The sequence below is a fragment of the Stegostoma tigrinum genome, chromosome 5 (genome assembly GCF_030684315.1).
Source record: "Stegostoma tigrinum isolate sSteTig4 chromosome 5, sSteTig4.hap1, whole genome shotgun sequence".
Classification (NCBI taxonomy): Eukaryota; Metazoa; Chordata; class Chondrichthyes; order Orectolobiformes; family Stegostomatidae; genus Stegostoma; species Stegostoma tigrinum.
Window position 1 is genome coordinate 99,096,792 of NC_081358.1, and position 26,053 is coordinate 99,122,844.

Consider the following 26,053-nt stretch of genomic DNA (forward strand, 5'->3'; position numbering starts at 1 on the left):
TATGTCACAGATGTAAGGCATTTAGCAAACTGCAAGAGACCCTTGGAGAATAAAAGATGCCAGCCATGGCTCAATGGCAGCATTTAGAATTGAGTTTGAGAGTTCAAGATCCATACTAGAGACCTGACCACAACCTGTGGCAAAAGTGCAGAGTATGCAGCACTGTCAAGCTATCTTCCTTTGGATTGGGCCTGAAACAAGGTCTGGTGGGCATAAAAGATTCTATGGCAATACTTCAAAGATGATCAGAGTTCTGGTAAATATTTATTGCTTGGTCAACATTAAAAATAAATTAAACTCAGATCACAATTCTGTTTTGTCAGGCCCTGCTATGAGCAAATCCATCACTACATTCCACTGCCTTTGGGACAATCTGAGATCATGATAAATTTCTTTCTCAAATTGCAACAGGAAATGAAATTAAACACATTCTTAATGAGAAAGCAAAACAATAAATATAACAATAACATTTAAAGATGAAAAACAACCTCTGATATATTTTCCAAAATACAGTGGTGCAGGTGCCAGGGATGGGTGGCAATTTTCATTGTAACAGCGAAGATAGATTTAATGAAAGTTTTTGAAATTAAGAATTTTAAGAAGTAAATGCTAATCACTCTGGTTGGGGAAGTCAATCACCAAGACTAAGTAGTCAATAATGAAGGCTAATCAAGTTTAAATAGTCACCGAAAGAGCCGGGGGGGGGGGGGGGGGGGGTGGTTAGGAGAAATGTAAGATTATTCTGTACATTATAACAGTGACTATACTTTTAAAAGTACATCGTTGGCTGTGAAGCATATTTGGATACCCTGATGACTCAGAAGTTGCACTGCTATACACAACTGCTGAGATAGGGACTGTAGCAATTTTTAAGTGAAAAGTAAGTAAACATTTAAAGCAGATTACAAGCTAATTCAATTGACAGATCAGGAGCGAGATTGTTGTAGAGCAAGCAAATACAAAAAACTTAATGACCAACAGGTTTGAATGAAAAACTGCAATTACTGGATGTGGCAACAATGGTTACCTTCATTGGTGGGTATTTATGATAAGGAGCTGCTCCTGTAGCTAGTTCGATGGCTGTAATTCCAAAACTCCAAATGTCTGCTTTGAAGTCATAGCCTCTAACCTGTTCAGGCAAATCAATGAGAGAATTATGGTGAAGTTTCAAATATTTGCATAATTGGATCATACATTGCTCAATCATCCTCCTTTTAAACTCAAATCAATTTTAAATGAAGAAGTTGAAATGAGGCCCAAAGAATAATATAGGACACTAGCACGAGATGAAAAAATGAGAAATCAGTTGTCAGTGAACAAGCAATTCCAAGTGTGGCCTTTAATTTGCTTTGGTACATGGAAGGAAAAATAGACAGCCTAGTTGTTCCACAATTTAGAGGTTCTGTAAAGAGGGGTTGAGTAACAGACAGCATAAAACTTGATTTCAGTGATGAAGTTAATGGGAGGAAAGATTGGAAAATTAATGACAACGGCTGAAAATAAACATGCTTACACGTTACAGCAAGGGTGCCGAAGGTGGAAGAGGGGAAGAATGCAGGTCATAAAAGATTTCCTCCTGCTATGTTTAAAAAAAAAGCAAGACGCTATATCTTAGCTTTACATTTGTAATCGGTATGAAATTTGAAAGTTAGATAACTAAACAACAGAATGGGAGATTTCAATAATAACAAAGGGTAAACTTGTATTGTCTTACCAGACCACAGCTGCTTATTGGGACAGAAGGTCAGCTATGATCATTAAATGGCTGAGCAAACTTAAAAGGCTGAATGGCCTACTCCTGCTCTTTGCTTCTATGCTTTTATATAGAACAAAAAGACTTTCACGAGATTTCTCCAATAAATTCAGAAGTATTTACCCCACCCATCACCTGAGGCCAAAGATTGAATCTGGAATCAGTTTATACAACTTCAAATGCATTTCCCCCCCCCCCCCCCCCCCCACCGAGTTCAAATGTTTGAAAAAATGTAAAAATATTTTGATGTGTTTACATTTGCAGATTATATGAAAAGGGCAGTGGACAGCTTCAAAGTGCACTGACAAGTTGAAGTAGACGGATAGGTGGCAGATAAAGTTCAAGTCAGAAAAGTGCGACATTTTGGTTGAAAGAACATGGAAAGATAGTATAAAGGAAACAATGCAAAGGGGAGCACGTGAACATTTATATTTCATTATAAGGTGATTAACAGGTGAAGACAGCAGTTAATTACATATCAGGTTTACCCCTGTGAACAAAGCCTACAGAGTATAAAGAGGAAGAAATTCTGTTGATCTGACTGAATATTGGTACATTCTCAGTTGGAGTACTGGTCCAGTTTTGGACATTGCACTTCAGGGTGTGAAGGCTTTGGAAAGAGTACAGGCATGTGCAGGACAATGGCTCTGGGGATTAGGAACTTCAGATAAGACAGTTTGGAGAAGCTGAGACTCTTCCATGAAATCAGAGACATACAGCAGAGAAACAGGCCCTTCAGCCCACCATGTCTGTACCAACACACACAAACTATACGAATTGCATTGACCTATACTTGATCCATAACCTATACCCGACATTTTAACTTGTACTCATCCAGGTGTTTCTTGAATGTTGCAAGAGTACCTGCCCCACCACCCTCTCAGACATGTTCCATACATCTCTTTGGGAAAGGGAAGGCTTTGAGGTTATGCAACTCAAAAATTCAAAATAAAAGTCTGAACAAAGTAAACATCAAGAGAATATTTCCACTAGGTGATTTCCAAAGAACGAACGAGAGGGAACAGCTGTAAAATAATTAGTAAAATACGCAGAAAAGATGAGGAAAAATCTTTTCATGCAACGAGCAGTTCAAGTTTGGAGTGAACTGCCTCATAGATCAACTGAGGTATTAGGTGAAAACGAAATTCTTTTCAAATAAATGCAGGCTTACAGGGGACAGGCAGGAAATGGCACTAGGCAAGAGCTCATTTGGAGATATGTCACAGACAATGGGCTGAATGGCCTCCTCTTGCAGTGTAACAATTTGGGGATTTCCCTAGTGGTTGTAACTATTTTGGGGCAGAAAGAATATAGAGAATATAAAAGAACATTTCTTCCCCCCCCGCCCCCAAAGCAAAGCTACAAAAACAATTTTGCTGAAATAAAAAGGAGTTGAGTAAAGCTGCTGTACACAATATTAGTTAGGTTACAGTCACTGTACTGTGTGCAGTCTTGTTGCCATATTACACAAAGAATGTGACACAGAAGTTTCACCAGGACGTTGCCTGGGTTGGAACAATTTAGCTGTGAAGAGAGACTGGATACTCTTTAGCTGTTTTCTTTAGAGCAAAGGAGGCTGAGGAGCACCCGATTGAGATTTGAGACTGAGCAGCATGGGCAATGTGGATAAGAAGCAGCTGTTCTGCTGAGTTGAAGCATCTATAGCGGAGAGATATAATTTTTAAAAAGGTGAAGGGCAGGAGAATGAAGGGAACTGAGGGAAGAAAACACGGCAGTGGAACATGGAATGTGGAATGTACTAGCTGGGAAGGCACTCGAGGTGGGAAACCTCAGCCTTTAGCAAGTACACGTTTGAAACTTGAAATACAATATCCAAGGCGACGGGCTAAATGCTGGAAAGTAGGTTAGAGGGTTGTTGATTTCTGAACTTACAAAAGAACTTCATCCAACTTACAAATGCTCCTCCTTATGACTGTCATCCCATACAATGGCGTAATTTTAAAGATCCAATGTATGAACACTATTTTATATTATCAAGCATTGTGTTAGCATTGAGAAGATTTGTAGCTCAGGTTGAGGTTCTGGATGTGAGTTTGCTTGCTGAGCTGGAAGGTTAGTTTTCAGACATTTCGTCACTATTCTAGGTAACATCATCAGTGAGCCTCCGACGAAACACTGGTGTCATGTCCCACTTTCTATTTATCTGTTTAGGTTTCCTTGGGTTGGTGATGTCATTTCCTGTTCTTTTTCTCAGAAGATGGTAGATTGGCTCCAAGTCAATGTGTTTGTTGATGGAGTTCCGGTTGGAATGTCATGCTTCTAGGAATTCTCGTGCGTGTCTCTGTCTGGCTTGTCCTAGGATGGATGTGTTGTCCCAATCAAAGTGGTGTCCTTCCTCATCTGTATGTAAAGATACTAGTGATAGTGGGTCATGTCGTTTTGTGGCTAGTTGATGTTCATGTATCCTGGTGGCTAGCTTTCTGCCTGTTTGTCCAATGTAGTGTTTGTCACAGTTCTTGCAAGGTATTTTGTAGATGACGTTCGTTTTGCTTGCTGTCTGTATAGGGTCTTTTAAGTTCATTAGGTGCTGTTTTAGTGTGTTGTGTTCTGACTAGTGTACAAACTGACTTGCAAGTGGAGCCCATTCACGTTCTGGGGACTGCCTGAAGTGTAAGTAAGGGTGGGATTTTCTTGGTGTAGACTTGATGGGCTGAATGGCATCTTCTATACCATATGACTGACTTAGTAACTATCACCAGCAATCAAAGATAAAGCCCTCGGCTCAAAGCGACATTGAAATAACAATGGGTGCAGTATATTACTTACGCTTGCTTTTGTGTTTGTGTTTTGAAAAAAAAATACATAGTTTGAGATCAGACATGTTTTAGATCCAATTTTCTCCTCCTGTCTGAAGGGATTAGGGGTACTGTGATTGGCAAACACATTCCTCTAGCACCTTGCTACACTTCATTTGAGTATCTTGGCAAGCTGTTAAGTCAATGAGCATCATTACTAACCTACTGTCATTTTCATCCAAAGTCCATAAATATCAGTTCTAGTTGAAACAAACACAGCAATGACAACCACAGTGAAAAAGCCCTGAACATGTTTTCTTTTCCTGTGGAAAGCTGTAACAGCCCACCCATCACTTGAGGCCATTTTGATGAACCTGGAGTCATTTTTTTTGGCAACTTCAGATGCGTGTTCTTTACAGTTCCAAAAGTTTGAGAAAATTAAGAAGTATTTTGAGATGTTCTGATGTGAATATCGGCTGCCTCACCTGCTCCATAACTTCAGGTGCCATCCAGCAGGGTGTGCCCACAAAAGTCTTCCTGACTTTATTCCTGGTCATGTCACCTCCTGTTGCCAAAAATGCACTCACACCAAAATCTGGAACAAGGAAACAAAGACGACAACATGTTCATAACCAGAATCACATTCTAAATATTTTTGAGATAGACCAACAGAGCAAACTACACAGGAGTCCCGAAAAGTTGTCTGGTGCCACGATCAACACGCTATCACAAAAGGCTCACATCTGTATCATTATTCCTGGTCTACAGTTTCAAAATACAATCAAGTATAGATAATATTTTGGGAAAGGAATGAAATTCTATGCAAAACACGAAGAGTAAAGTAATCTCTTTTAATCCCTTCTGCTTGCTTTCCACCTTAAAACAGGTGGGGCAGACGTTTTGCACTGTAGCCTTTCACTGATAACATGCTAACTTTCAGTGGCCTAGTCAGTTAAAAACCTAAATTGGCAGAAGGCAGTCAATGTACAGACATTTCCTATTGCAACACTTAGAATCAGGCAATCCCAAAAATACAAGTCCTTTTAAACTGAGAAGGGAACAGAACAGAAGCACACCAATCAAGGCTACAGGACAGAAAACAAATAGTAGAGGCAAAACTGAATAAGAACTGTTATAACACAATCACATGCTTTAAAACATATATATTTATAAAGCTCCAAGAAACTAGTCATGGCCATCTCTTTATTTGGCAAACTGAGGAAAGGTAAAGTCACCATAATCTTAGCAGACCACAGAGCTACTCTCTCATTAGAGGGAGGTGGCTTAATTGAAGGGTAACCATGTCTGAGGCCAAGGACCGTAGTGTCATGAACTCAGTAATATAGAAACTCTCCCTAATCTCCCGCACGTCAGGAAAAATATATCATTCTACTAAAGGTCATCTTTGCACCTTAATCTACAGACCCAGAAAACAGCATAGTCTTACTACTGTGAAAAACTACTCTAGGCTAACTTGGTACCTATGTTGTAGAATTCTAAAGGTTAATCAAAAGACAGATTAAAAAAAAAACAAAAAACCTACTCTACTCTCATGGATTGATTTACAAACAAAAAGCAGTAAGGCTACAAGTTAAAAAGCCACTTTTCTGCTCTCATGCTGTGAACTCTCCCATACAGGTTTCTCAAAGGTCAGCTGTGAATTTTGCTGTATTTTTTTCTTCCCTGGATGAAGTCTGATGTCCAGGGATACTTTAAATCAAACAGCAGAACAGCCAGCTGTGTAGATTCACTGCTGGGTCAGACAACAGTGCAGGTTTATTTCTCCATTTGATTCACTGCCCATGCGGTCACTGTCTTTGTCTGTCTTCCTCCTTTTTAAAGTGCCATTGTTTTGATTCTCTCTCACCTCACACCCCGCCACCGGCAAGGTTACAAACAATGCAACAGCTCATAAAGCAGTTAATTGTTGCTCCAAGAATTTAATGAAATCACCTCCAATGTTCGATTGTGATAGTGGACTCTCCAGTCAGAGGTACAGACAGATGTTTCTACAGCCGACAGCAAGACATCAGAATGGTGTATTGCCTCCCTGGTGACAGGATCAAGACTCTCATGAACAGGGTGCAGAATATTTTCAAAAAAAGAGTGGAACCAGCAGGAGGTTGCAATGTGCATATTGGAACAAACGACAGAGAAAAGGATTAGATTCTGAGGACAGAATACTGGAAGTTAGGCAGGAATTTAAAAAGGAGGGCCTCAAGGGTAGTGATAACTGGATTTCTCCTGGTGCCCCAAGTAGTTAGGGTAGGAACAGGAGGATACAGCAAATGAATGCATGGCTGAGGAGCTGGTGAAGGGACAAGTATTCACATTTTTGAATCATTGGAATCTCTAAGGGTAGAAGCAATCTGTATAAGGACGGATTGCCCCTGAATTGGAAGGGTACTATCATACTGGCAGGAAGATTTGCTAGATTAACTCAGGAGGATTTAAACTAATAAGAGTGGGGGGGGGGGGTGGGGGGGAAGAAAGGCCAGTGATATAGTCAGGAAAAACATCAGTCTGAGACTGGTACAGTTGGAAAAGAGGAGCAAGTCAAACAGTTAGGGCAGGCAGGAAAATGCAGAAAGAGAGGTTGGACTGATAAATTAAACTGCATGTACTTCATTGCAAGAAGCCTAACAGGTAACGCAGATAAACTTAGTGCATGGTTGGGAACATGGGACTGGGATATCACAGCAGTTATAGAGGCATAGCTTAGGGATGGATGGGACTGGCAGCTTAAATATTCTACGGTATAGATGCTAAAGGAAGGATGGAAGGGGGTGGATGAAAGGCAGGAGAGGAGTGGTGTTTTTGATTAGGGATAACATTATAGCTGTACTTTGGCTGGATATTCCTGGGAATATGTCCAGAGAAGCTATTTGAGTGGAATTAAGAAAGGGACAATAACCTTCTTGAGATTGCAATATAGACACTCCCATCCCTCAACTGTCAGCTGGAAACAAAGAAACAAATTTGTGAGGAGATCTCAGTTATCTATAAGAATAATAGGATGGTGATAGTAGGGTCTTTTAACTTTCTAAACACAAGACATAAGGGGTGGCGCGGTGGCTCAGTGGTTAGCACTGCTGCCTACAATGCCAGGGAACCAGGTTCAAATCCACCTTCGGGTGACCGTCTGTATGGAGTTTGCATGTTCTCCCTGTGTCTGTGTGGGTTTCTTCCAGGTGCTCTGGTTTCTTCCCACACTCCAAAGATGTGCAGATTTGGTGGATTGGCAATGCTAAATTGTCCGTAGTGTCCAGGGGTGTGTGGATTAGAGGGATAGGTCAGGGTGGGATGCTCCTTGTGTTGGCGTGGACTTGTTGGGCTGAAGGGCCTGTTTCTACATTGTAGGGATTCTATGATTTTATGAAGACCACAAGACATAAGAGCAGAAATTAGGTCATTCGGCCCATTGAGTCTGCGCCACCATTCAATCATGGCTGATAAGTTCCTCAATCCAATTTTTCTGCTTTCTCCCTGTAACCCTTGATCCCCTTGATAATCAAGAACCTCTCTATCTCAGTCTTAAATGTACTCAATGACCTGGCCTCCACAGTCTTCTGTGGCAATGAATTTACTGAACATAGACTGGGAATGCCATAGTGTTAATGAAGTCCTTTCCACCCAAGCCCTTAACTGTAAGAAAATCCTCTGATTCAGTACGTGGATGTATCAAATAGGGTTGGTGCAAAATTTGACCTAATCTTGGGAAATAAGGCAGGGCAAGTGGCTGAGGTGTCAGTGGGGGAGCAACTTGGGGGCCAGTGACCATAATTCCATTAGTTTTAAAATATTGATGGAAAGGGATTGACCTCATCTAAAAGTTCTGGAGAAAATCCAGTTTTGATGGTGGTCAGGAAGAACTTACAAAAGTTGGTAGGGTGGGGTGGGGGTTGATGTCCTCAGGTGAAGGGGATGGGTGAAAAATAGGAAGCCTTCAAAAATGTGATAGAATCCAGAGACAGTATATTCCCGTTAGGGTAAACAGCAAGGCTGATAGGTGTAAGGAATGCTGGATGATTCCAGAAATTGAAGTTTTGGTTAAGAAAAGGGAAGGAAGCATGTGTCAGGTATGGACAACAGCGACCACAGTAGGCATACAATTAGGAAGGAAATCAGGAGGATTAAAATATATGGGAAATGAAACAGTTTTAGCAAAAAAGCTTAAGGAGAATCCCAAAGGACTTTACAAATATATTAAGGACAGAACAGTAACTAGGGAGAAAATAGGGCCCCCTAAAGATCAGCAAGGTCACCTACGTGTGGACCCGCCAGAAACAAAGATACTAAACCAGTATTTTGCATCAGTATTTACTGTGGAGAAAGATATAGAACGTGGGGTAATACATAGCTGGATATCTTAAAATGCATGAAGGTGATCAAGTCCCCAAGACCTTAGGACTCTGTGGGAAGCCAGGGAAGTGAATGCTGGGCCCCTTACTGAGATATTTATATCAACAGACACAGGTGAGGTGCTGGAAGACTGGAGGTTGGCCGATATGATGCCACCATTTAAGAAAGGGAAAGCCAGGGAACTATAGACCAGTGAGTCTGACATCAGTGGTAGGTGAGATGTTGATAGGAATATTGAGGGTGCAAGATTTACATGAGTTTGGAAAAGGCAAGGATTGATTAGGGGCAGTCAACACGGCTTTGTGTATTGGAAATAGTGTCTTACTTTTCAGGCTGAAGGCCTGTGACCAGTGGTGTGCCACAAGGATCGTTGCTGGGTCCACTGCTTTACATCATTTATATAAAATGATGTGGATGTGAATATACAAGATATAATTAGTAGGCTTGCAGATGACACCAAGTTTGGAAGTGTCCTGGACAGCTAAAAAGGTTATCTCACAATACAACAGGATCTTGATCAGATAGGCCAAGTGGACCAGGGAGTGGCAGATGGAGTTTATTTTAGATAAATTTGATGTGCTGCATTTTGGGAAGGCAAATCAGGGCAGGACTTGCACATTTAATAGTAAGGGGGTCCTGGAAAGTGTTATTGAACAAAGAGACCTTGGAGTACAGGTTTATAGTTCCTTAAAAGTGGATTCACAGACAGACAGGACATTTTTGTTTTTGTATGTTTGCCTTTATTGATCATTGCATTGAATTTAGGAGTTGAGAGATCATGTTGCAGCTGTACAGGACATTTGTTAGGACACTATTGGAATAATGCACACAATTCTGGTCTCTCTGCTATAGAAAAGATGTTGTGAAACTTGAAAAGGACAAAGAAAAGATTTACAAGGATGTTGCCAAAGTTAGCGGGTTTGAGCTATAGGGACAGGCTGAATATTTTCCCTATCACATTGGAAACTGAGGGATGGCGTTTATAGAGGTTTTTAAAATCATGAGGGGCATGGATACCATAAACAGAAAGTCTTTTTCTTGGGGTAGGGTGTCCAAAACTAGAGGGTATAGGTTTAAGGTGAGAAGGGAAAGATTTAAAAGTGTTCCAAGGGGCACCTTTTCATGCAGAGGGTGCTGCATGTATGGAATGAACTGCCAGAGGAAGTGGCGGAGACCGGAACAATAACATTTACAAGGCATTGAATGGGTATGTGATTAGGAAGGGTTTGAAGATTATGGGCCAAATACTGGCAAAATGGGACTAGATTTATTAAGGATGGCTGGTTGAGTTGGACCAAAGGACTTGTTTCCATATCGCATATCTCTATGAAGTCAGTTCACTCCAATGTCTTGCTTTAAATGCAAAGGTCGTTTTTTTTTCCTACTTCCCACACATCCACGTAATATTAAATAATGTGATCAAATGAGTTGTAAGTAAAATGTAAGTGGGATCTTAACAGGAGTGAGTCATTTAGCCCATTGAGCCTGCACCATCATTCAAACAGATCACATCTGCTCATGTATCTTCATGCTATTTTTCTCTATAATCTCCATATCATTTGATGACATTAGCGTCCACAAATCAACTTATTTCTATCTTGAACACACACAATTACTGAGGTTCCACAGCTTGCTGCAGCAAAATTCCAAAACTCACCAAATCTGAATAATATAACCACCTCATCCCAGTCTTTAATAGGCTTTATTTTATTCTGAAACTACATCCCCTAGTTCAAGACTTACCATCCAATCAGTTCAACTCTGCAGATTATCAGCCTACTTTTTTTTAAAATCTCGTATCAGCCAAACCTTGCTATCACAGCTGAATGGACTTATGTACAATTTTGTCCAGTCATCAGTTTGGGTTCTCATGGCACATTGGTATTATCCTCTCCAGTGGACTAGAAGGCCTGAGCTCAAATCCCACCTGCTCCACAGGTGTGTTAAATATCTCTGAACAGGCTGATTGGAAGATAACCCCAACACTCCTAAAACCGCATGTGGTACAGTGGTAATGTCCCCACCTCTGGAACAAGAATTCCAGGTTCGTGTCCGACATATTCCAGAGGCATGTCAGATCACTTTTTGATTAGGTTGAATTAAAAAAAACTTCCAAAAGTCTATTTGTACAGATTGAACAATCTGGAGTCAATACGTCTCAAACTCTCAGTTTGAGAAATACTCTGCACTCCCACTCTTCCTACCAAATTGGATAACCTCACAAATAGGGGAGGTAATGGCCTAGAAATATTATCACCAGACTGTTAATCCAGAGACCCAGGTAACGTTCTGGGGGCCTGGATTCGAATCCTGCCACAGCAAATGCTGGAATTTGAATCGAATTTAAAAAAAATCTGGAATTAAGAGTCTAATGATGATCATGAAACCATTGTAAATTGTTGGACAAACCCATCTGGTTCACGAACATCCTTTAGAGAAGGAAACTGCCATCCTTACCGGGTCGGGTCTGGTCAACATGCAATTCCAGACCCACAATGTGGTCGACTCTTATTATGCATCCCGGATTGCCTAGAGGGCAGTTAAATGTTGGCTTAGCCAGCGACACCCTCATCCCATAACTGAATGAAATAAACATTATCCGACAGAGTAGCTGTATCATCTGGTACAACTATGGCAGCTTAAAACTGTTTGTATTCAATCTGCCATTCTGTTGCTTGTCTGACTGCTCAGCTACCCGTTGTAGCTTCCTTTGCACCTTCCTCACAACTTTCATTCACACACATTATTGACATCAGCAAATTTGAAAATTACTCATTTTGTTTCACATCCAAATAACTGATGTAGAGAGATTGTAAATCATTCCATCCAAACTACTGAAGCTTGCTGCACATAATTAGTTGCCATGCTGAGAATTACCTGCTTATTCTCACTCTGTCCACAAATCAATTTCAATCCACACCAGTACACTGTTACTCATCTCCCAAATTCTAAATTTTTTTTTACTCACTTGTGTAGAACCTTATCAAAAAGCCTTCTGAAATGCAAATATACCACAATCACTAGTTCTACTTCATCAATGCCGGAAAATACATCCTCAAAAAAGTTTGTCAAACATTATTGGTCTTTCATAAATCCATTTCAACGATGCTCAATTGTAATATTATGACAATTTGTAGACATTTAGTCAATGTGGTGTTTCATAAATTCCTACTTTAGAAATAAAACCAGTCTGACTCCAAACAAAACAAACAGATTCTAAATAAAGCTTCACGCCCAGTATGCATTGTCTCACCTAAAATGTCACTTCTTTACACTGATGAAACCTTCAGTTCTCTCAGGATCGTGACTTGAAAGGAATTTGCAGATTTACATATACATGTTAATCAATCAAAATTTTCTAACTGATTAAAGATTTAACAGCATCTTGGGTTTGTCTAATATCCTCAGTGTTCTGACTCTTTGATCTTTCACTTATAAAAATTGTGTGTCTGATACCACCTCATTAACACCTGAACAAGCAGTGGGGCTGAAAAAGCTTGTTCTCAAAAAAAACCTTCTGGACTATAATCTGGTGTCGTGTGACTTCTGATCAGAAGATATAAAGATAGCACAGTAAATTAGTGGTGAGCCAGAGGAACAGCAATGATCTAGCTGAATGGCCTACTCATGTTGCTACATTTCCTCACTCCTACTGCCCCAAATTACGTGTAGTCTTGGGTTTGCAAAGACTTATGTTTATAAAGTACTAATAAAGTGCTTGAAAGATTTTACAGAATTATAAAAAGGAAAAAACATCATAAATACTACACCAGAGGTGCATTGGGTCAAATGCGAGATCAAAGAGATAAGCTTTAAGGCTCATCTTAAGTGAGGAAAGAAAGGTGACTAAAACCAACCAAAACACACCATTAACCAAAATGTGCCGTTTGGGGACTAAAGGGGACGTAATTTAAACTGCATCATAACTGTTTATAATCAGTTTTACCACATTTTTAAAATTAAAAACAGAAGAGTTTCAGACAAGATACTTCTAGGTTTATTAGAGAAATTGGTGAAGCTTCTATCATTCTAGATTTTAAAAAAAGTAAGAGTAGGAAGCGGCTTTTCAAGTTTTCTCAGCCATTCAACGACCATGGCTGAACTTCTCTCTCAATGCCATATTCCTATTTCCCACCCCATGCCCCATTTCTCTTGAAGCATTTAAATTTTAACAAAACATATTCAGTGAGTTGATCTCTGTAACCTTGTGTGTTATATGTGGAACAATTTTCACTACACTGAGTGAAGATACGCTTCATCTCACTCCTAAATGGTCTATCCATTTCCAGAGACCATTCCCCTGCCACAGTTCTCTACTCCCCAGTCAGGGGAGAATGTCCTCCCTGCATCTAGTCTTCTTGTCCCATTAGAACTTTAAATGTTCTGATCAGATCCTCTCATCCTTCTAAACTCTAAAGTACAGGCTCAGTCAAACAGCAATAAAGAGGGATAGAAATGGACCATTTCAGTGAGTAAACATGATGTGCGCTTTGGTACACCTTGTAGAGCAGAGAGACTTGGTTACTAGTACAGATGGAACAATATCATGCCGTAATGCATTGTGTTCTCAGCTCATCAGCTTTATTTGCTGTTCTCCTTGTGTTTACATGTGTAGTTTTTAATATTACTAAACTCCTGTGCACTATATCTTCTAACCTCTGCTCCTTCTGGGCCATTTACTATTGGTCTTCCATTAATTTCTTTTCTTCTACCCCATCTCCTAAACAAAGCTGAGTCACATATGGTACCATAGACTTGGCTCTGAACTTGAGAATGCACTGTGCTCATCAGTATCCAAAAATGGAACATTGATTAGTGATGGAGGTAAACTCAGAACTCCTGGATGAAATCACAGCTTTGTTAAGCTGCTTGGTGGTCATCCAGTCCCCCATACCAGTATATTCTGATCCTGTGGAGTGACCACCTCCATAAACATGCTATTTATATAGTTCTCTGCCTCCTGGATGCAAAACCTTGACTCTGGTCACTGCTCAAGTGCCGAAACCTGGAGTTCATGTTTGTGCAGCCAGTGACACTTCCTGCAGATTATCTGCCTGGGACTCTGTCTCCAATTTCACACATACAACAGGATGTATATTCTACTTAGCTGAACTGTCCTGCCATCGTATAAACTCAGAAAAAATTGCTGAGCCAGAATAATGGAATAATTTAGCAGTACCTAGCTTCATCCTGTACCAAAGGATGCTGAAAATAGTAGAAAGTAAAATGGAGCAAGTCCTTTCCACACATACCTGACTCAACTCCCACTTCACAAATCAGTACACGGTATAGACAAAACAGCACCGAGGAAACCTTCTGTTAATGCTTCCTGTTTTAAGCTTAAATAAAAATGTTTAAGTCAGCCACTTAAAAAAATTCTCAAGAACTTTTACACTTTGTCTTAAGGCGATAACAAAACAATTTCACAATTTCTGAAGTGTAGTCACTGTTATATTTTAGGGAAATACGACCAATTTATTGAAGATCTCACAAACAGCCAAATCAAGGAAAGCTTTTAAGTTGTGTATTGGTTGAAAGATAAATGTTTAGCAGAACATAGAGAAATCTCAGTATTGCTAATATAATGCCGAACATTTCTAGTTCACACAGGAGGGCTCACTGAGTCAAACCAGGAGTCAAGTGAGGAAGAGAAATGGTTTGTAATAAAAATGAAAAATGGAGGAGAAACCGAGGAGGTCTGACAGGATTTGTGGAGAGAGAGAAAGAGTTAATGCTTTGAATCCCAGGACACTCTTTCAGAGCTCAAAATGAGAGCAGTTCTGAAGAGCCATATGGGCCTTGAAACAACAAGCCTATTTCTCTCGCCATAGATACTGCCTGATCTGCTGAGTTTCCCCAGAACTACTTTCATTTTACATCTCCAGCATCTACAGCTCAGTCTTCATTATCCACAAGGCATAGGGGTACAGATTTGCTGTGGATAACAAAACAAAGTGATACCGCTGCTATGTACGAATTCTATGTACCGTGAAATTTGGCACAACTGGTGTACTGAGCATAATGGAGGGCAATGATGGGGTCTCAGGCTGACCAAGAATACAGATCAGCACATAACAAACTGGCAGATAATTAGGATTTAGCACATTTTGCTTTCCTTTGACAGAGTCTGTGATTGGATGAATATCTTCACAGCAAATTTCAAATTTACTTTATAAAAACAAAATACTACAGATAATCAAAATTTGAAACAAACCTAGAATTCTAAAAAAACCTAAGTCTGGTAGGATCTGTGGAGCAAGGAACAAAAGTTTCATGTTGACATGATTACTTCGGATTTCAGTTTACCAGCTTCCCCTACTTGTTTCAGATTCACCCGTGACTTGGACAAAGCCCAGCAGACCTGATGCACAACCTCAATGGGTCACATTCGGACTCCTGGTCAGCCTGTTGGACAGGCCATATTAGAGGAAATGTTCACTGAAATTAAAACAGGATGTTAAAAAACTATGAGGAATCAAAATTATCCTGCATACTAGGGCTAGTAATACTGTGAACAGTAAAGGATAGACAGAATTTGCCAAGCATGTTCAGGTGAATCTTTTAGGTTGGTGTGTTTGCAGTCTAACGAGAAAGGAGCTATTGATGAATATGGTTTTGGAGTACGAGGGAATTCAAGTGGATCACGTGAGAGTACGAGACCATTTAGGGGAATGGGATACACTATTAACAAGCTTAGGCTAGCTGTGGAGACAGGACAATAAACAATTCAGAGTAAGAATAATTAATTGGGAAAGACAATTTGAATGGTGAGAAATCATCTCTCTCCTCTAAATTGGAATTCAAGACTGACAGACAGAATTGTGATTGAGCAATGGCCTGCCTTTAAAGACTAATGTGTTCAGGATTCGAGGAAAAGCATTAATTTAACGTTGCAAATGGGGGTTGACAATTAAATCTGATAATGGGCTGTGCTTAAATTTTAACTCTTCTTTTAATTAACCAGAATTGTAAAATAGAAATGTTTTCAAATTACAGTACTCTTCCCTGGGAAATTAAAAGGAAAAGGAAATGCAATAAGAAACAATAAACTTTTGAAAAAAAATTAAAAGTTCATCTCTAGTTACTTGTTACTATAATACAGACTGGCAAAATAGTACTTTGTACTGCAACTAATCTTGTGCTTACAAGATTGCTCACAGTGGTGAGAGAGAAATACAACTGCACTGGGAGACCAGAAGTATAATTAAATTGTATGAAACATACCGATAGTCTGCTGCCAGTCTGTAAATAGAACCAGGACTTGTTTGTTCCCCTAAATCAGTGAAATGACAGTGCTGTACACGCAAACAATACAAGTACAAAACCAGATAAAAGTTGATTCTACCTTTAAGGATGTCAATGCTATGAAGGCCATGAGCAGTATGGCTTGTGCTTTTTATTATCTAACATATTGATACAAATCTCCAAGACCATCATTCTTTTGATCTAATTCAAGCATGACAATGCATTAAAATACCACTTCCACACCTATCAATGGGCTCCCACAGCACAAAGTCAAATACATACATGCACATATTCTTCTACCTCAGGTGAAGAATACAGCACATTGTCACACCTGAATATTGAAAAAACAAAGGCGAAACATAAAATGCTACAAATAGAGGTCAGTTGTTGTTTGAAATAGGAAAAACATTTTATTTCTTCAGAAGACATTTTAAATGCTTTGTATAAAAGCCATAACACACAAGCAGCAATAATTTAGCAAGTGGAATTATTAAGTTATTCCTTGTCATTCTAAGGACAGGTACTATCACATTAACATCGAACACTACAGCTGTTCACACGATTCCATTTGCAATCATACACATGGCAGATGCCTGCACTTCACCAGTCAAGAAAGATTAAACCTAGACTACACTTCAATATCCAGAAAGATAATCTTGGAATTAGAGATCTGGCAGGTAAGTACACAAGCTACTCCTCAATTAGGGGATGTCACATGACATTGGTATTTAATGGCCAAGTGTACATTTTAAAAAAAACTTTGAAGTTGTATAAAGTGTGTACAAATCCAATGCAGTCAATATTAAAGACACTAACATTCATGGGTCATAGAATATATGGACAGGTTTAAAGTATCTGTCTTGAATTAAATGCAAATTAATGAATAAATGCAGGTGTACCTCAACAGTTACCAAAACTATACACAAATAGGAAGTGAATTAAAATTGAGGCTTCTTTGCAAATTGTGTTTTTTTTTGTGTGGAAGCTTCAGAATTTTCAGCAATAGCCATTAGTTATTCTTCATCTATCAAGGAATTCGACTGCAAGGATTCTTCAACACTGAAAATATTCCCCAACTTAAATTCTCGATAAGGACAAATAACCAAGCAAAAAGAACCTCAAGGATGCATCCAGAATAAGATCCCAAGTCCCGAATGCACAGGAACAATTGTCTTCAGATAGTATAATATTGGCTGTCTAATGTTAAGCAGATAATAATTGTTAATTCAACAGCTTTTCAAAAAAGTCTACAAATTAGGCTCAGATGAAGGTAACTTCAGCTAGTTTGACTTTTTAACTACACCCCACCAATATCAAAAATTTTGAATAAGTCAAAAGGGATTTATCTCCACACTATTGCTGATCATAGATATTTGGAAGTCTTTTATCTAGTTGCATGGTGTCACCTCCTACCAGAGCAGGTGCTCACCGGCACTGCTTCGAACGTACAGATCAAAGTGTGTGACCTAAGGCATTGCTTCTTGTCCACAGAGATATGTTGGTCTTTCATTCAATTCTTTGGCTGAGTGTGGAAATTCAGTGAGTTGAAGCACTCAACTGCTCACTCAGTCTCACTGTATCCCTAAACCTACAAATGCCTCCCTATGCAAGATAACAAAGTGTGAAGCTGGGTGAACACAGCAGGCCAAGCAGCATCTCAGGAGCACAAAAGCTGACATTTCAGGCCAAGACCCTTCATCAGAGAGGGGGATGGGGAGAGGGTTCTGGAATAAATAGGGAGAGGGGGGAGGCGGACTGAAGATGGAGAGAAAAGATGATAGGTGGAGAGGAGAGTATAGGTGGGGAGGGGATAGGTCAGTCTAGGGAAGACGGACAGGTCAAGGAGGTGGGGTGAGGTTAGTAGGTAGGAAATGAAGGTGCGGCTTGAGGTGGGATGAAGGGCTGGGTGAGAGGAAGAACAGGTTAGGGAGGCGGAGATAGGCTGGGCTGGTTTTGGGATGCAGTGGGGGGAGGGGACGAGCTCGGCTGGTTTTGTGATGCAGTGGGGGGAGGGGCGAACTGCGCTGGTTTTGGGATGCAGTAGGGAAGGGGAGATTTTGAAGCTTGTGAAGTCCACATTGATATTAAACAGAGAAAAATAATTATTAAGCTTCAATTGACATGGCATCCAGAGATGGTTATCTGGGGTAGATGAGGGAAGGCAGTGAAGATAGGACAAGTATTAGACCTAAAGTTGTGAAAAGAAATTACGTTATCCCAGAGAGGATGTAGAAACTCCATTGAGGCTGGAACCCAGAATGAGGAAATACTAGAGAAACAAAACAGATCGGTCAGCATCGGAGAAGCAGCTGCTTGGGACTATCCTTCCTTTTTACCCAGGCAATTCTACAGCGATATTACGAAATGAAGCACTCCATTTTTAATCCAATGTCATTAAACAACACTATCAATGATATTATCACTGTACAGAAAATAATTACTAGAATTGACAAAGTCGCTATTTATGATTATTCTTTGCAAAAACAGAGGCCTGCCACCTCTTATAAACCACAGCCACTATTTGATTTTGTAAAGGATGAAAATTACAAACACATTCATTTAACATAAATCAATACTTTAAAATTTAAAGCTATATCTTCCTAAACTTCAAATATTCATCATGGTTGCAATTGCTGTTGAAATAACTGCAGATTTTTAATGTCACTCAATGAAATTATACAAGTTCATTATACTTGGAGGCAGCAGGGGTGGGTCACGTTTAAAAAGATGAAAAAAAGCATGTTAGAGAAGCAGTGCTCTTGATTTCAGATTGGACCAAATTACAGTCAAAGTCAACTTTTAACTGTGTGGAAACAGACCCTTCAGCTTATCATGGCCACCTGAATCAAACATCTGTCCAGTCTAATCTTATTTTCCAGCACTCAGCCTGTAGTCTTGTATGCTATGGAATTTCAAGTGTACATCTAAATAGGTCTTAAAGTTTGAAGTCTCCTGCCTCTACCATCCTTTCAGCAGTCAATTCCAGATACCCTCAACCCACTGGGTGAAAACATTTTTCCTCAAAACCCCTCTTAAACCCTTGTTCCTTCCCTTAAAGCTGTGACAGCCACGAGTTATAAATATCTTTAAGGGGAAAAGCTCTCCCAACTACGTCTCCTCAGAACTTAGTACATCTGAATCAAATTCTCCGTTCAGCCTTCTCTGCTCTCGAGAAAACAATCCCAGCCTAACAGTGTCTCAATACAGCTGAATCACTCCAGCCCTACTGAATCTCTATCCTATGTACCCTATCCAATGCAATTACATCCTTCCTAAAGTGTGGCACAGTTCTCTAGCCATGGCCCAAATTATGCCATATTCAGCTCCACGATACCACCTTACTCGTATGCGCAATATCTTATTTAATAAAAGAAAGTATCCCATATGTCTTTTTAACCACCTAATCTACTGGTCCTGCAAATTAATGGCCTTCTGATACTCTACTTCCTACGATCCTACTATTCACTCCCTCAGCTTAGTTATCTTCCCAAAATGCATCATCTCTCACTTTTCAGGATTAAATCCTATTGGCCACTGTGCAGACCATTGGACTGGCTCATCTATATCATTATGTCGTCATTGTGTATCAGTGCAATGTTTGGAGGTGTGTACGTGCTTTCTTGAGCAGATATTTGGTGCTTATTTACATGCTGAAGGCAAGAAGAGTTCCTACACAAGGCAGGGCTGGGTGGGGAATGGTGAGTGAAAAAATGCATGCTCAACTCCAGGTTTGAACATGCACACATATTTGGCATTTCCTTAAATTTGTCACAAATAAAATCCAAGGTCAGACTTCTTTTAACCCTTTTGTAATTTTACAATATCCACAGCAGTTATTTCACCAACTACTTGATGCACTGAAAATTCTTACTTTCTTCATTAACTAGTAAATTACCTGCAATTTGTACTGAGCCTTCCTCCCCGAGGAGAATGTTTCCTGCCTTCAAGTCTCTGTAAGATAAATAAAGGAATTTAGTTATGCCATCAAAAATAAAACGGAAAATCATTCTAAAGTACCAGCTGTAAATTAAAATTTCAATTAACAAGTGGCCTAAAAAGGGTACAGTAGAATTAACTGATGCCCTCCTGTGCCATCATCACTCTAAGCTATGGCCTATGTCAACAATTTACTGGAGAAATATCTTGAAGACAAATAATACATTGAGTTATTCATATTATTCCTGCTATAAAAAAGTTAACTGGAAGGGAAGTATGGTGATAAATTGGTTTGTCACTGTCACTTTTTAAAATGTCCCAATTTCTTTTCACTATGAAGGAGCTTAAATCATGCTGCATTTCCACTGGGTAAACTAAACATATTGCTTTTGATCAGAAGCTCTAGTCACCAGCCATCTAATTGTTATGGCTAAAAGACCAGTTATAGGGCAAGACTCTGTGGTTCTTTTAAAAAAAAAAGTTAGAGATGTGTTCATTACTGGCAATTATTGCCAGTCCCTAGCTGTCCTCGAGAAGGTGGTGATGAACAGCCTCCTTGAACTTCTGCAGCCCGTACTGTGTCCATCTGCAAACATCCCCACTTGTGACCCTTGGAGGGAACATTATTAATAAAGTATCAAAAATGGTTGGGCTAAGGACACTGCCTGAGAAACTGCTGCAGAGATACCCTGCAGCACAAATGACTGTTCTCCAACAATCACAACCATCCTTTGAACTTGGTGATTCCAGTCAGATTCTTTTCCACAATTTCCTTTAACTCCAGTTTTGCTGGTGTTCATTGATGCCAGTCAAATGGCTGTCTCGATGTCACTCATCTCACCTTGAGCTCAACTTTCAGATTCTGGAACACAATTCTTCAGTGCTATTTCTGGAACATCATCAGGGTCCAGACTTTGCAGTATCTAATGCCTCCAAGCTGATCTTAAATGTCATGTGGAGTGATCAGGATTGGCTGAAGATGAGCACCTGTGATAAGGCATCTCTGGAGATCAAGGTGGATTGCTCACTTGACACTGACTAAACATCGCTGCAAATGCTCCAGTCTTATCTTTTGCACTCATGCGTTGGGCTTCGAAATTATTAGTCCCCTATATGGAGCCACTTCTTCTAACGAGCTGCCTAATTGTCTATGACCATTCACAACTGCAGACCTTAGGTCTATCAATAGGTTGGCACTATTACTTGCTGCTTATACTGCTTAGCACACAGGTAGTCCTGTTTCATAGCTTGACCAAGTTGACACCTCAATTTGTAAATATGCCAGTTATTAGCTGAATGTATCTTTACTGAACTTATTCCAATTGTAGTAATATCTCTCATGTAAGGAGGCCAAAAATGAATATAGTATGCTAGGTATGATTCCATTATTGCCAGTTAATGCTAGCATCCTTACTGTTTTTACTCCACACCCCTTATAATAAAGGCCAATTTGTCTGCCATTTCATTGCCTAATTACTTGACAGACATATATACCAACTTCTTGGTGAGTATGTACAAAGACAACTATATCATTCTGCAAACAAACATGCCCCAATCTCCCAACATTCAAAAATTATTCATTTTTTTTATTTATCAAAAATGGACAAATATGAGAATTTCCCACACCAAACAGTAATTTGTTTGACCACTTAGTAGAGATGGGGTCTTCCATCAATAGTGTGGCTAACAGTGTGCACCTAATTATTCATCTAATGTTGAACATCACCTGGTGTAATTCTGGAGTTTCACTCTAGCATTGCAGTTCTCACCATGGTACTGCACAATTCAATTTTTTCTCTAGGCCCTCTTCTTAGTCAACTGAACTTTTTATTTCTTCCAATATCCTTCGCAACAGTCAGCTGCTAGGAGTCACCATTTTCATACATCACTTGTAGGTGCCCTTGTAGTAAAAGGATCCATGCCAAAGTGATCATTATCCAGTTGCCAGTTTACAGTACAGATGGCCTTCGATAGACAGCATTATTTATCCCTCAATGTAGCAAGCCATGGTTGACAGAGCAACGTGCACATGACGAAATTAGTTCAGGATCTGGCTGTTGGCAAACCTGTCCTGCCAAGAGCTGCACAGGATACACTGCAAACAAGAAGGTGAAAACTGTTTAGCTATTTCTGCTGCACAATGTATGTCATGTAGGTCTTGCTACTGTAGAGGAGAACAAAGTGCAGGCTTTATAGACTTGCAGTCTGGAGCTCTCAGTCAGGTTCCTATTATTCCACATTTACTCTGCACAAATGGGTAGTCTTTAAACAAAACTCTTTACAGTTAGCATATAAGTTCAGCCGATAATAGGAATTGCAAATGAAGCATCAGCCTTTATTTCAAAAGGTAATAAAATGTGAGGCTGGATGAACACAGCAGGCCAAGCAGCATCTCAGGAGCACAAAAGCTGACGTTTCGGGCCTAGACCCTTCATCAGAGAGGGGGATGGGGGGAGGGAACTGGAATAAATAGGGAGAGAGGGGGAGGCGGACCGAAGATGGAGAGTAAAGAAGATAGGTGGAGAGGGTGTAGGTGGGGAGGTAGGGAGGGGATAGGTCAGTCCAGGGAAGACGGACAGGTCAAGGAGGTGGGATGAGGTCAGTAGGTAGCTGGGGGTGCGGCTTGGGGTGGGAGGAAGGGATGGGTGAGAGGAAGAACCGGATAGGGAGGCAGAGACAGGTTGGACTGGTTTTGGGATGCAGTGGACATGTCATCAAGAGAATGGGAGGGGGAGTGGAAATGGTTTGCGACTGGGAGGTGCAGTTGTTTGTTGCGAACTGAGCGGAGGTGTTCTGCAAAGCGGTCCCCAAGCCTCCGCTTGGTTTCCCCAATGTAGAGGAAGCCGCACCGGGTACGGTGGATGCAGTATACCACATTGGCAGATGTGCAGGTGAACCTCTGCTTAATGTGGAATGTCATCTTGGGGCCTGGGATGGGGGTGAGGGAGGAGGTGTGGGGACAAGTGTAGCATTTCCTGCGGTTGCAGGGGAAGGTGCCGGGTGTGGTGGGGTTGGAGGGCAGTGTGGAGCGAACAAGGGAGTCACGGAGAGAGTGGTCTCTCCGGAAAGCAGACAGGGGAGGGGATGGAAAAATGTCTTGGGTGGTGGGGTCGGATTGTAAATGGCGGAAGTGTCGGAGGATGATGCGTTGTATCCGGAGGTTGGTAGGGTGGTGTGTGAGAACGAGGGGGATCCTCTTGGGGCGGTTGTGGCGGGGGCGGGGTGTGAGGGATGTGTCGCGGGAAACGCGGTCAAGGGCGTTCTCAATCACCGTGGGGGGAAAGTTGCGGTCCTTAAAGAACTTGGACATCTGGGATGTGCGGGAGTGGAATGTCTTATCGTGGGAGCAGATGCGGCGGAGGCGGAGGAATTGGGAATAGGGGATGGAATTTTTGCAGGAGGGTGGGTGGGAGGAGGTGTATTCTAGGTAGCTGTGGGAGTCGGTGGGCTTGAAATGGACATCAGTTACAAGCTGGTTGCCTGAGATGCAGACTGAGAGGTCCAGGAAGGTGAGGGATGTGCTGGAGATGGCCCAGGTGAACTGAAGGTTGGGGTGGAAGGTGTTGGTGAAGTGGATGAACTGTTCGAGCTCCTCTGGGGAGCAAGAGGCGGCGCCGATACAGTCATCAATGTACCGGAGGAAGAGGTGGGGTTTGGGGCCTGTGTAGGTGCGGAAGAGGGACTGTTCCACGTAACCTACAAAGAGGCAGGCATAGCTGGGGCCCATGCGGGTGCCCATGGCCACCCCCTTAGTCTGTAGGAAGTGGGAGGAGTCAAAAGAGAAGTTGTTGAGTGTGAGGACGAGTTCAGCTAGGCGGATGAGAGTGTCGGTGGAGGGGGCCTGGTCGGGCCTGCGGGACAGGAAGAAGCGGAGGGCCTTGAGGCCATCTCCATGCGGAATGCAGGTGTACAGGGACTGGACGTCCATGATGAATATGAGGTGTTGGGGGCCAGGGAATTGAAAGTCCTGGAGGAGGTGGAGGGCGTGGGTGGTGTCACGGACATAGGTGGGGAGTTCCTGGACCAAAGGGGAGAAAATGGAGTCCAGATAGGTGGAGATGAGTTCGGTGGGGCAGGAGCAGGCTGAGACGATGGGTCGACCAGGGCAGGCAGGTTTGTGGATTTTGGGAAGGAGATAGAAACGGGCCGTGCGGGGTTGGGGAACAATGAGGTTGGAGGCTGTGGGTGGGAGGTCCCCTGAGGTGATGAGGTCATGAATGGTGTTGGAGATGATGGTTTGGTGCTCGGGTGTGGGGTCATGATCGAGGAGGCAGTAGGAGGTGGTGTCGGAGAGTTGGCGTCTGGCCTCGGCGATGTAGAGGTCAGTGCGCCATACTACCACTGCGCCACCCTTGTCTGCGGGTTTGATGGTGAGGTTGGGGTTGGAGCGGAGGGAGCGGAGGGCTGCCCGTTCTGCGGGGGGAGAGGTTGGAGTGGGTGAGAGGGGTGGATGGGTTAAAGATACTTGGCTTTGCTCATAATTGAATAGTTCCATGCAAGCCTCCTTTGAAAACATACAGTTTATAATCTATTGTCACAAACGTCCTGGTACAGGAAAGTTTTACAACTACAATTAGCTTTCATTCCTGATAAAACTAAATTCAGTCTGAAATCAAGACTTAAAAAAAAAGTGGGTCATGCTTCAACACATTTTGTTCAACCATAATCATTTTACTTGATCATTCAGCTAGGTGCTGCATGGTTCCAGACTTATCCATTTAATTGTTTGCTCACTGAGGATTTCCTGTTTTCCAAGTCTTTCTTGACCCAACCAAATAACACTGGCCCAAATTACACACTGCCCAGAGCTTCAGATCTGAAATCTGGCACAACCTCAGTCCCAAGGATGCTGATCTTGAATGGATCAGAATTCTAAACTATACTTTTGCATTATAATTCCTAGAATTTAGGCTCCAATAAATACCCACTTTAAAAGCATAACATGGATCACAATTTTAGGAGTGGATATTTAATGGCCCTGGAAGGCATCAATGATACTGCATTAGTACAATTTTTGACACGCTCAGTTACAGTTAAGCTTTATTTACAGCTGACAATGGTCACGTTGTATTCAGACAATACTTTCTTTTTAAGATAATGAAATGTGAGGCTGGATGAACACAGTAGGCCCAGCAGCATCTCAGGAGCACAAAAGCTGACGTTTCGGGCCTAGACCCTTCATCAGAGAGGGGGATGGGGTGAGGGTTCTGGAATAAATAGGGAGAGAGGGGGAGGTGGACCGAAGATGGAGAGAAAAGAAGATAGGTGGAGAGGAGGGTATAGGTGGGGAGGTAGGGAGGGGATAGGTCAGTCCAGGGAAGACAGGCAGGTCAAGGAGGTGGGATGAGGTTAGTAGGTAGGAGATGGAGGTGCGGCTTCGGGTGGGAGGAAGGGATGGGAGAGAGGAAGAACAGGTTAGGGAGGCAGAGACAGGTTGGACCGGTTTTGGGATGCAGTGGGGGGAGGGGACGAACTGGGCTGGTTTTGGGATGCGGTGGGGGAAGGGGAGATTTTAAAGCTGGTGGTGAAGTCCACATTGATACCATTGGGCTGCACGGTTCCCAAGCAGAATATGAGTTGCTGTTCCTGCAACCTTCGGGTGGCATCATTGTGGCAGTGCAGGAGGCCCATGATGGACATGTCATCGAAAGAATGGGAGGGCGAGTGGAAATGGTTTGCGACTGGGAGGTGCAGTTGTTTATTGCGAACCGAGCGGAGGTGTTCTGCAATGCGGTGCCCAAGCCTCCGCTTGGTTTCCCCAATGTAGAGGAAGCCACACCGGGTACAGTGGATGCAGTGTACCACATTGGCAGATGTGCAGATGAACCTCTGCTTAATGTGGAAAGTCATCTTGGGGCCTGGGATAGGGGTGAGGGAGGAGGTGTGGGGGCAAGTGTAGCATTTCCTGCGGTTGCAGGGGAAGGTGCCGGGTGTGGTGGGGTTGGAGGGCAGTGCGGAGCGAACAAGGGAGTCACGGAGAGAGTGGTCTCTCCGGAAAGCA

The 26,053-nt window shown here is 41.8% G+C and overlaps 1 protein-coding gene across 2 annotated transcripts in view; it reads right to left on the reverse strand.

The window, feature by feature from the left end:
• LOC125451719 (serine/threonine-protein kinase OSR1-like) overlaps positions 1-26,053 on the reverse strand; it is a 163,307-nt gene that overhangs the window by 61,232 nt on the left and 76,022 nt on the right. For both annotated transcript variants that reach the window (XM_048529252.2, XM_048529253.2), the window contains exons 5-7: positions 20,012-20,067; positions 4,995-5,104; positions 1,028-1,129 (exon numbers count right to left, since the gene is read on the reverse strand). In XM_048529252.2, the coding sequence (XP_048385209.1) occupies positions 1,028-1,129; positions 4,995-5,104; positions 20,012-20,067 (268 nt within the window). The remainder of the gene's footprint in view (positions 1-1,027; positions 1,130-4,994; positions 5,105-20,011; positions 20,068-26,053) is intronic.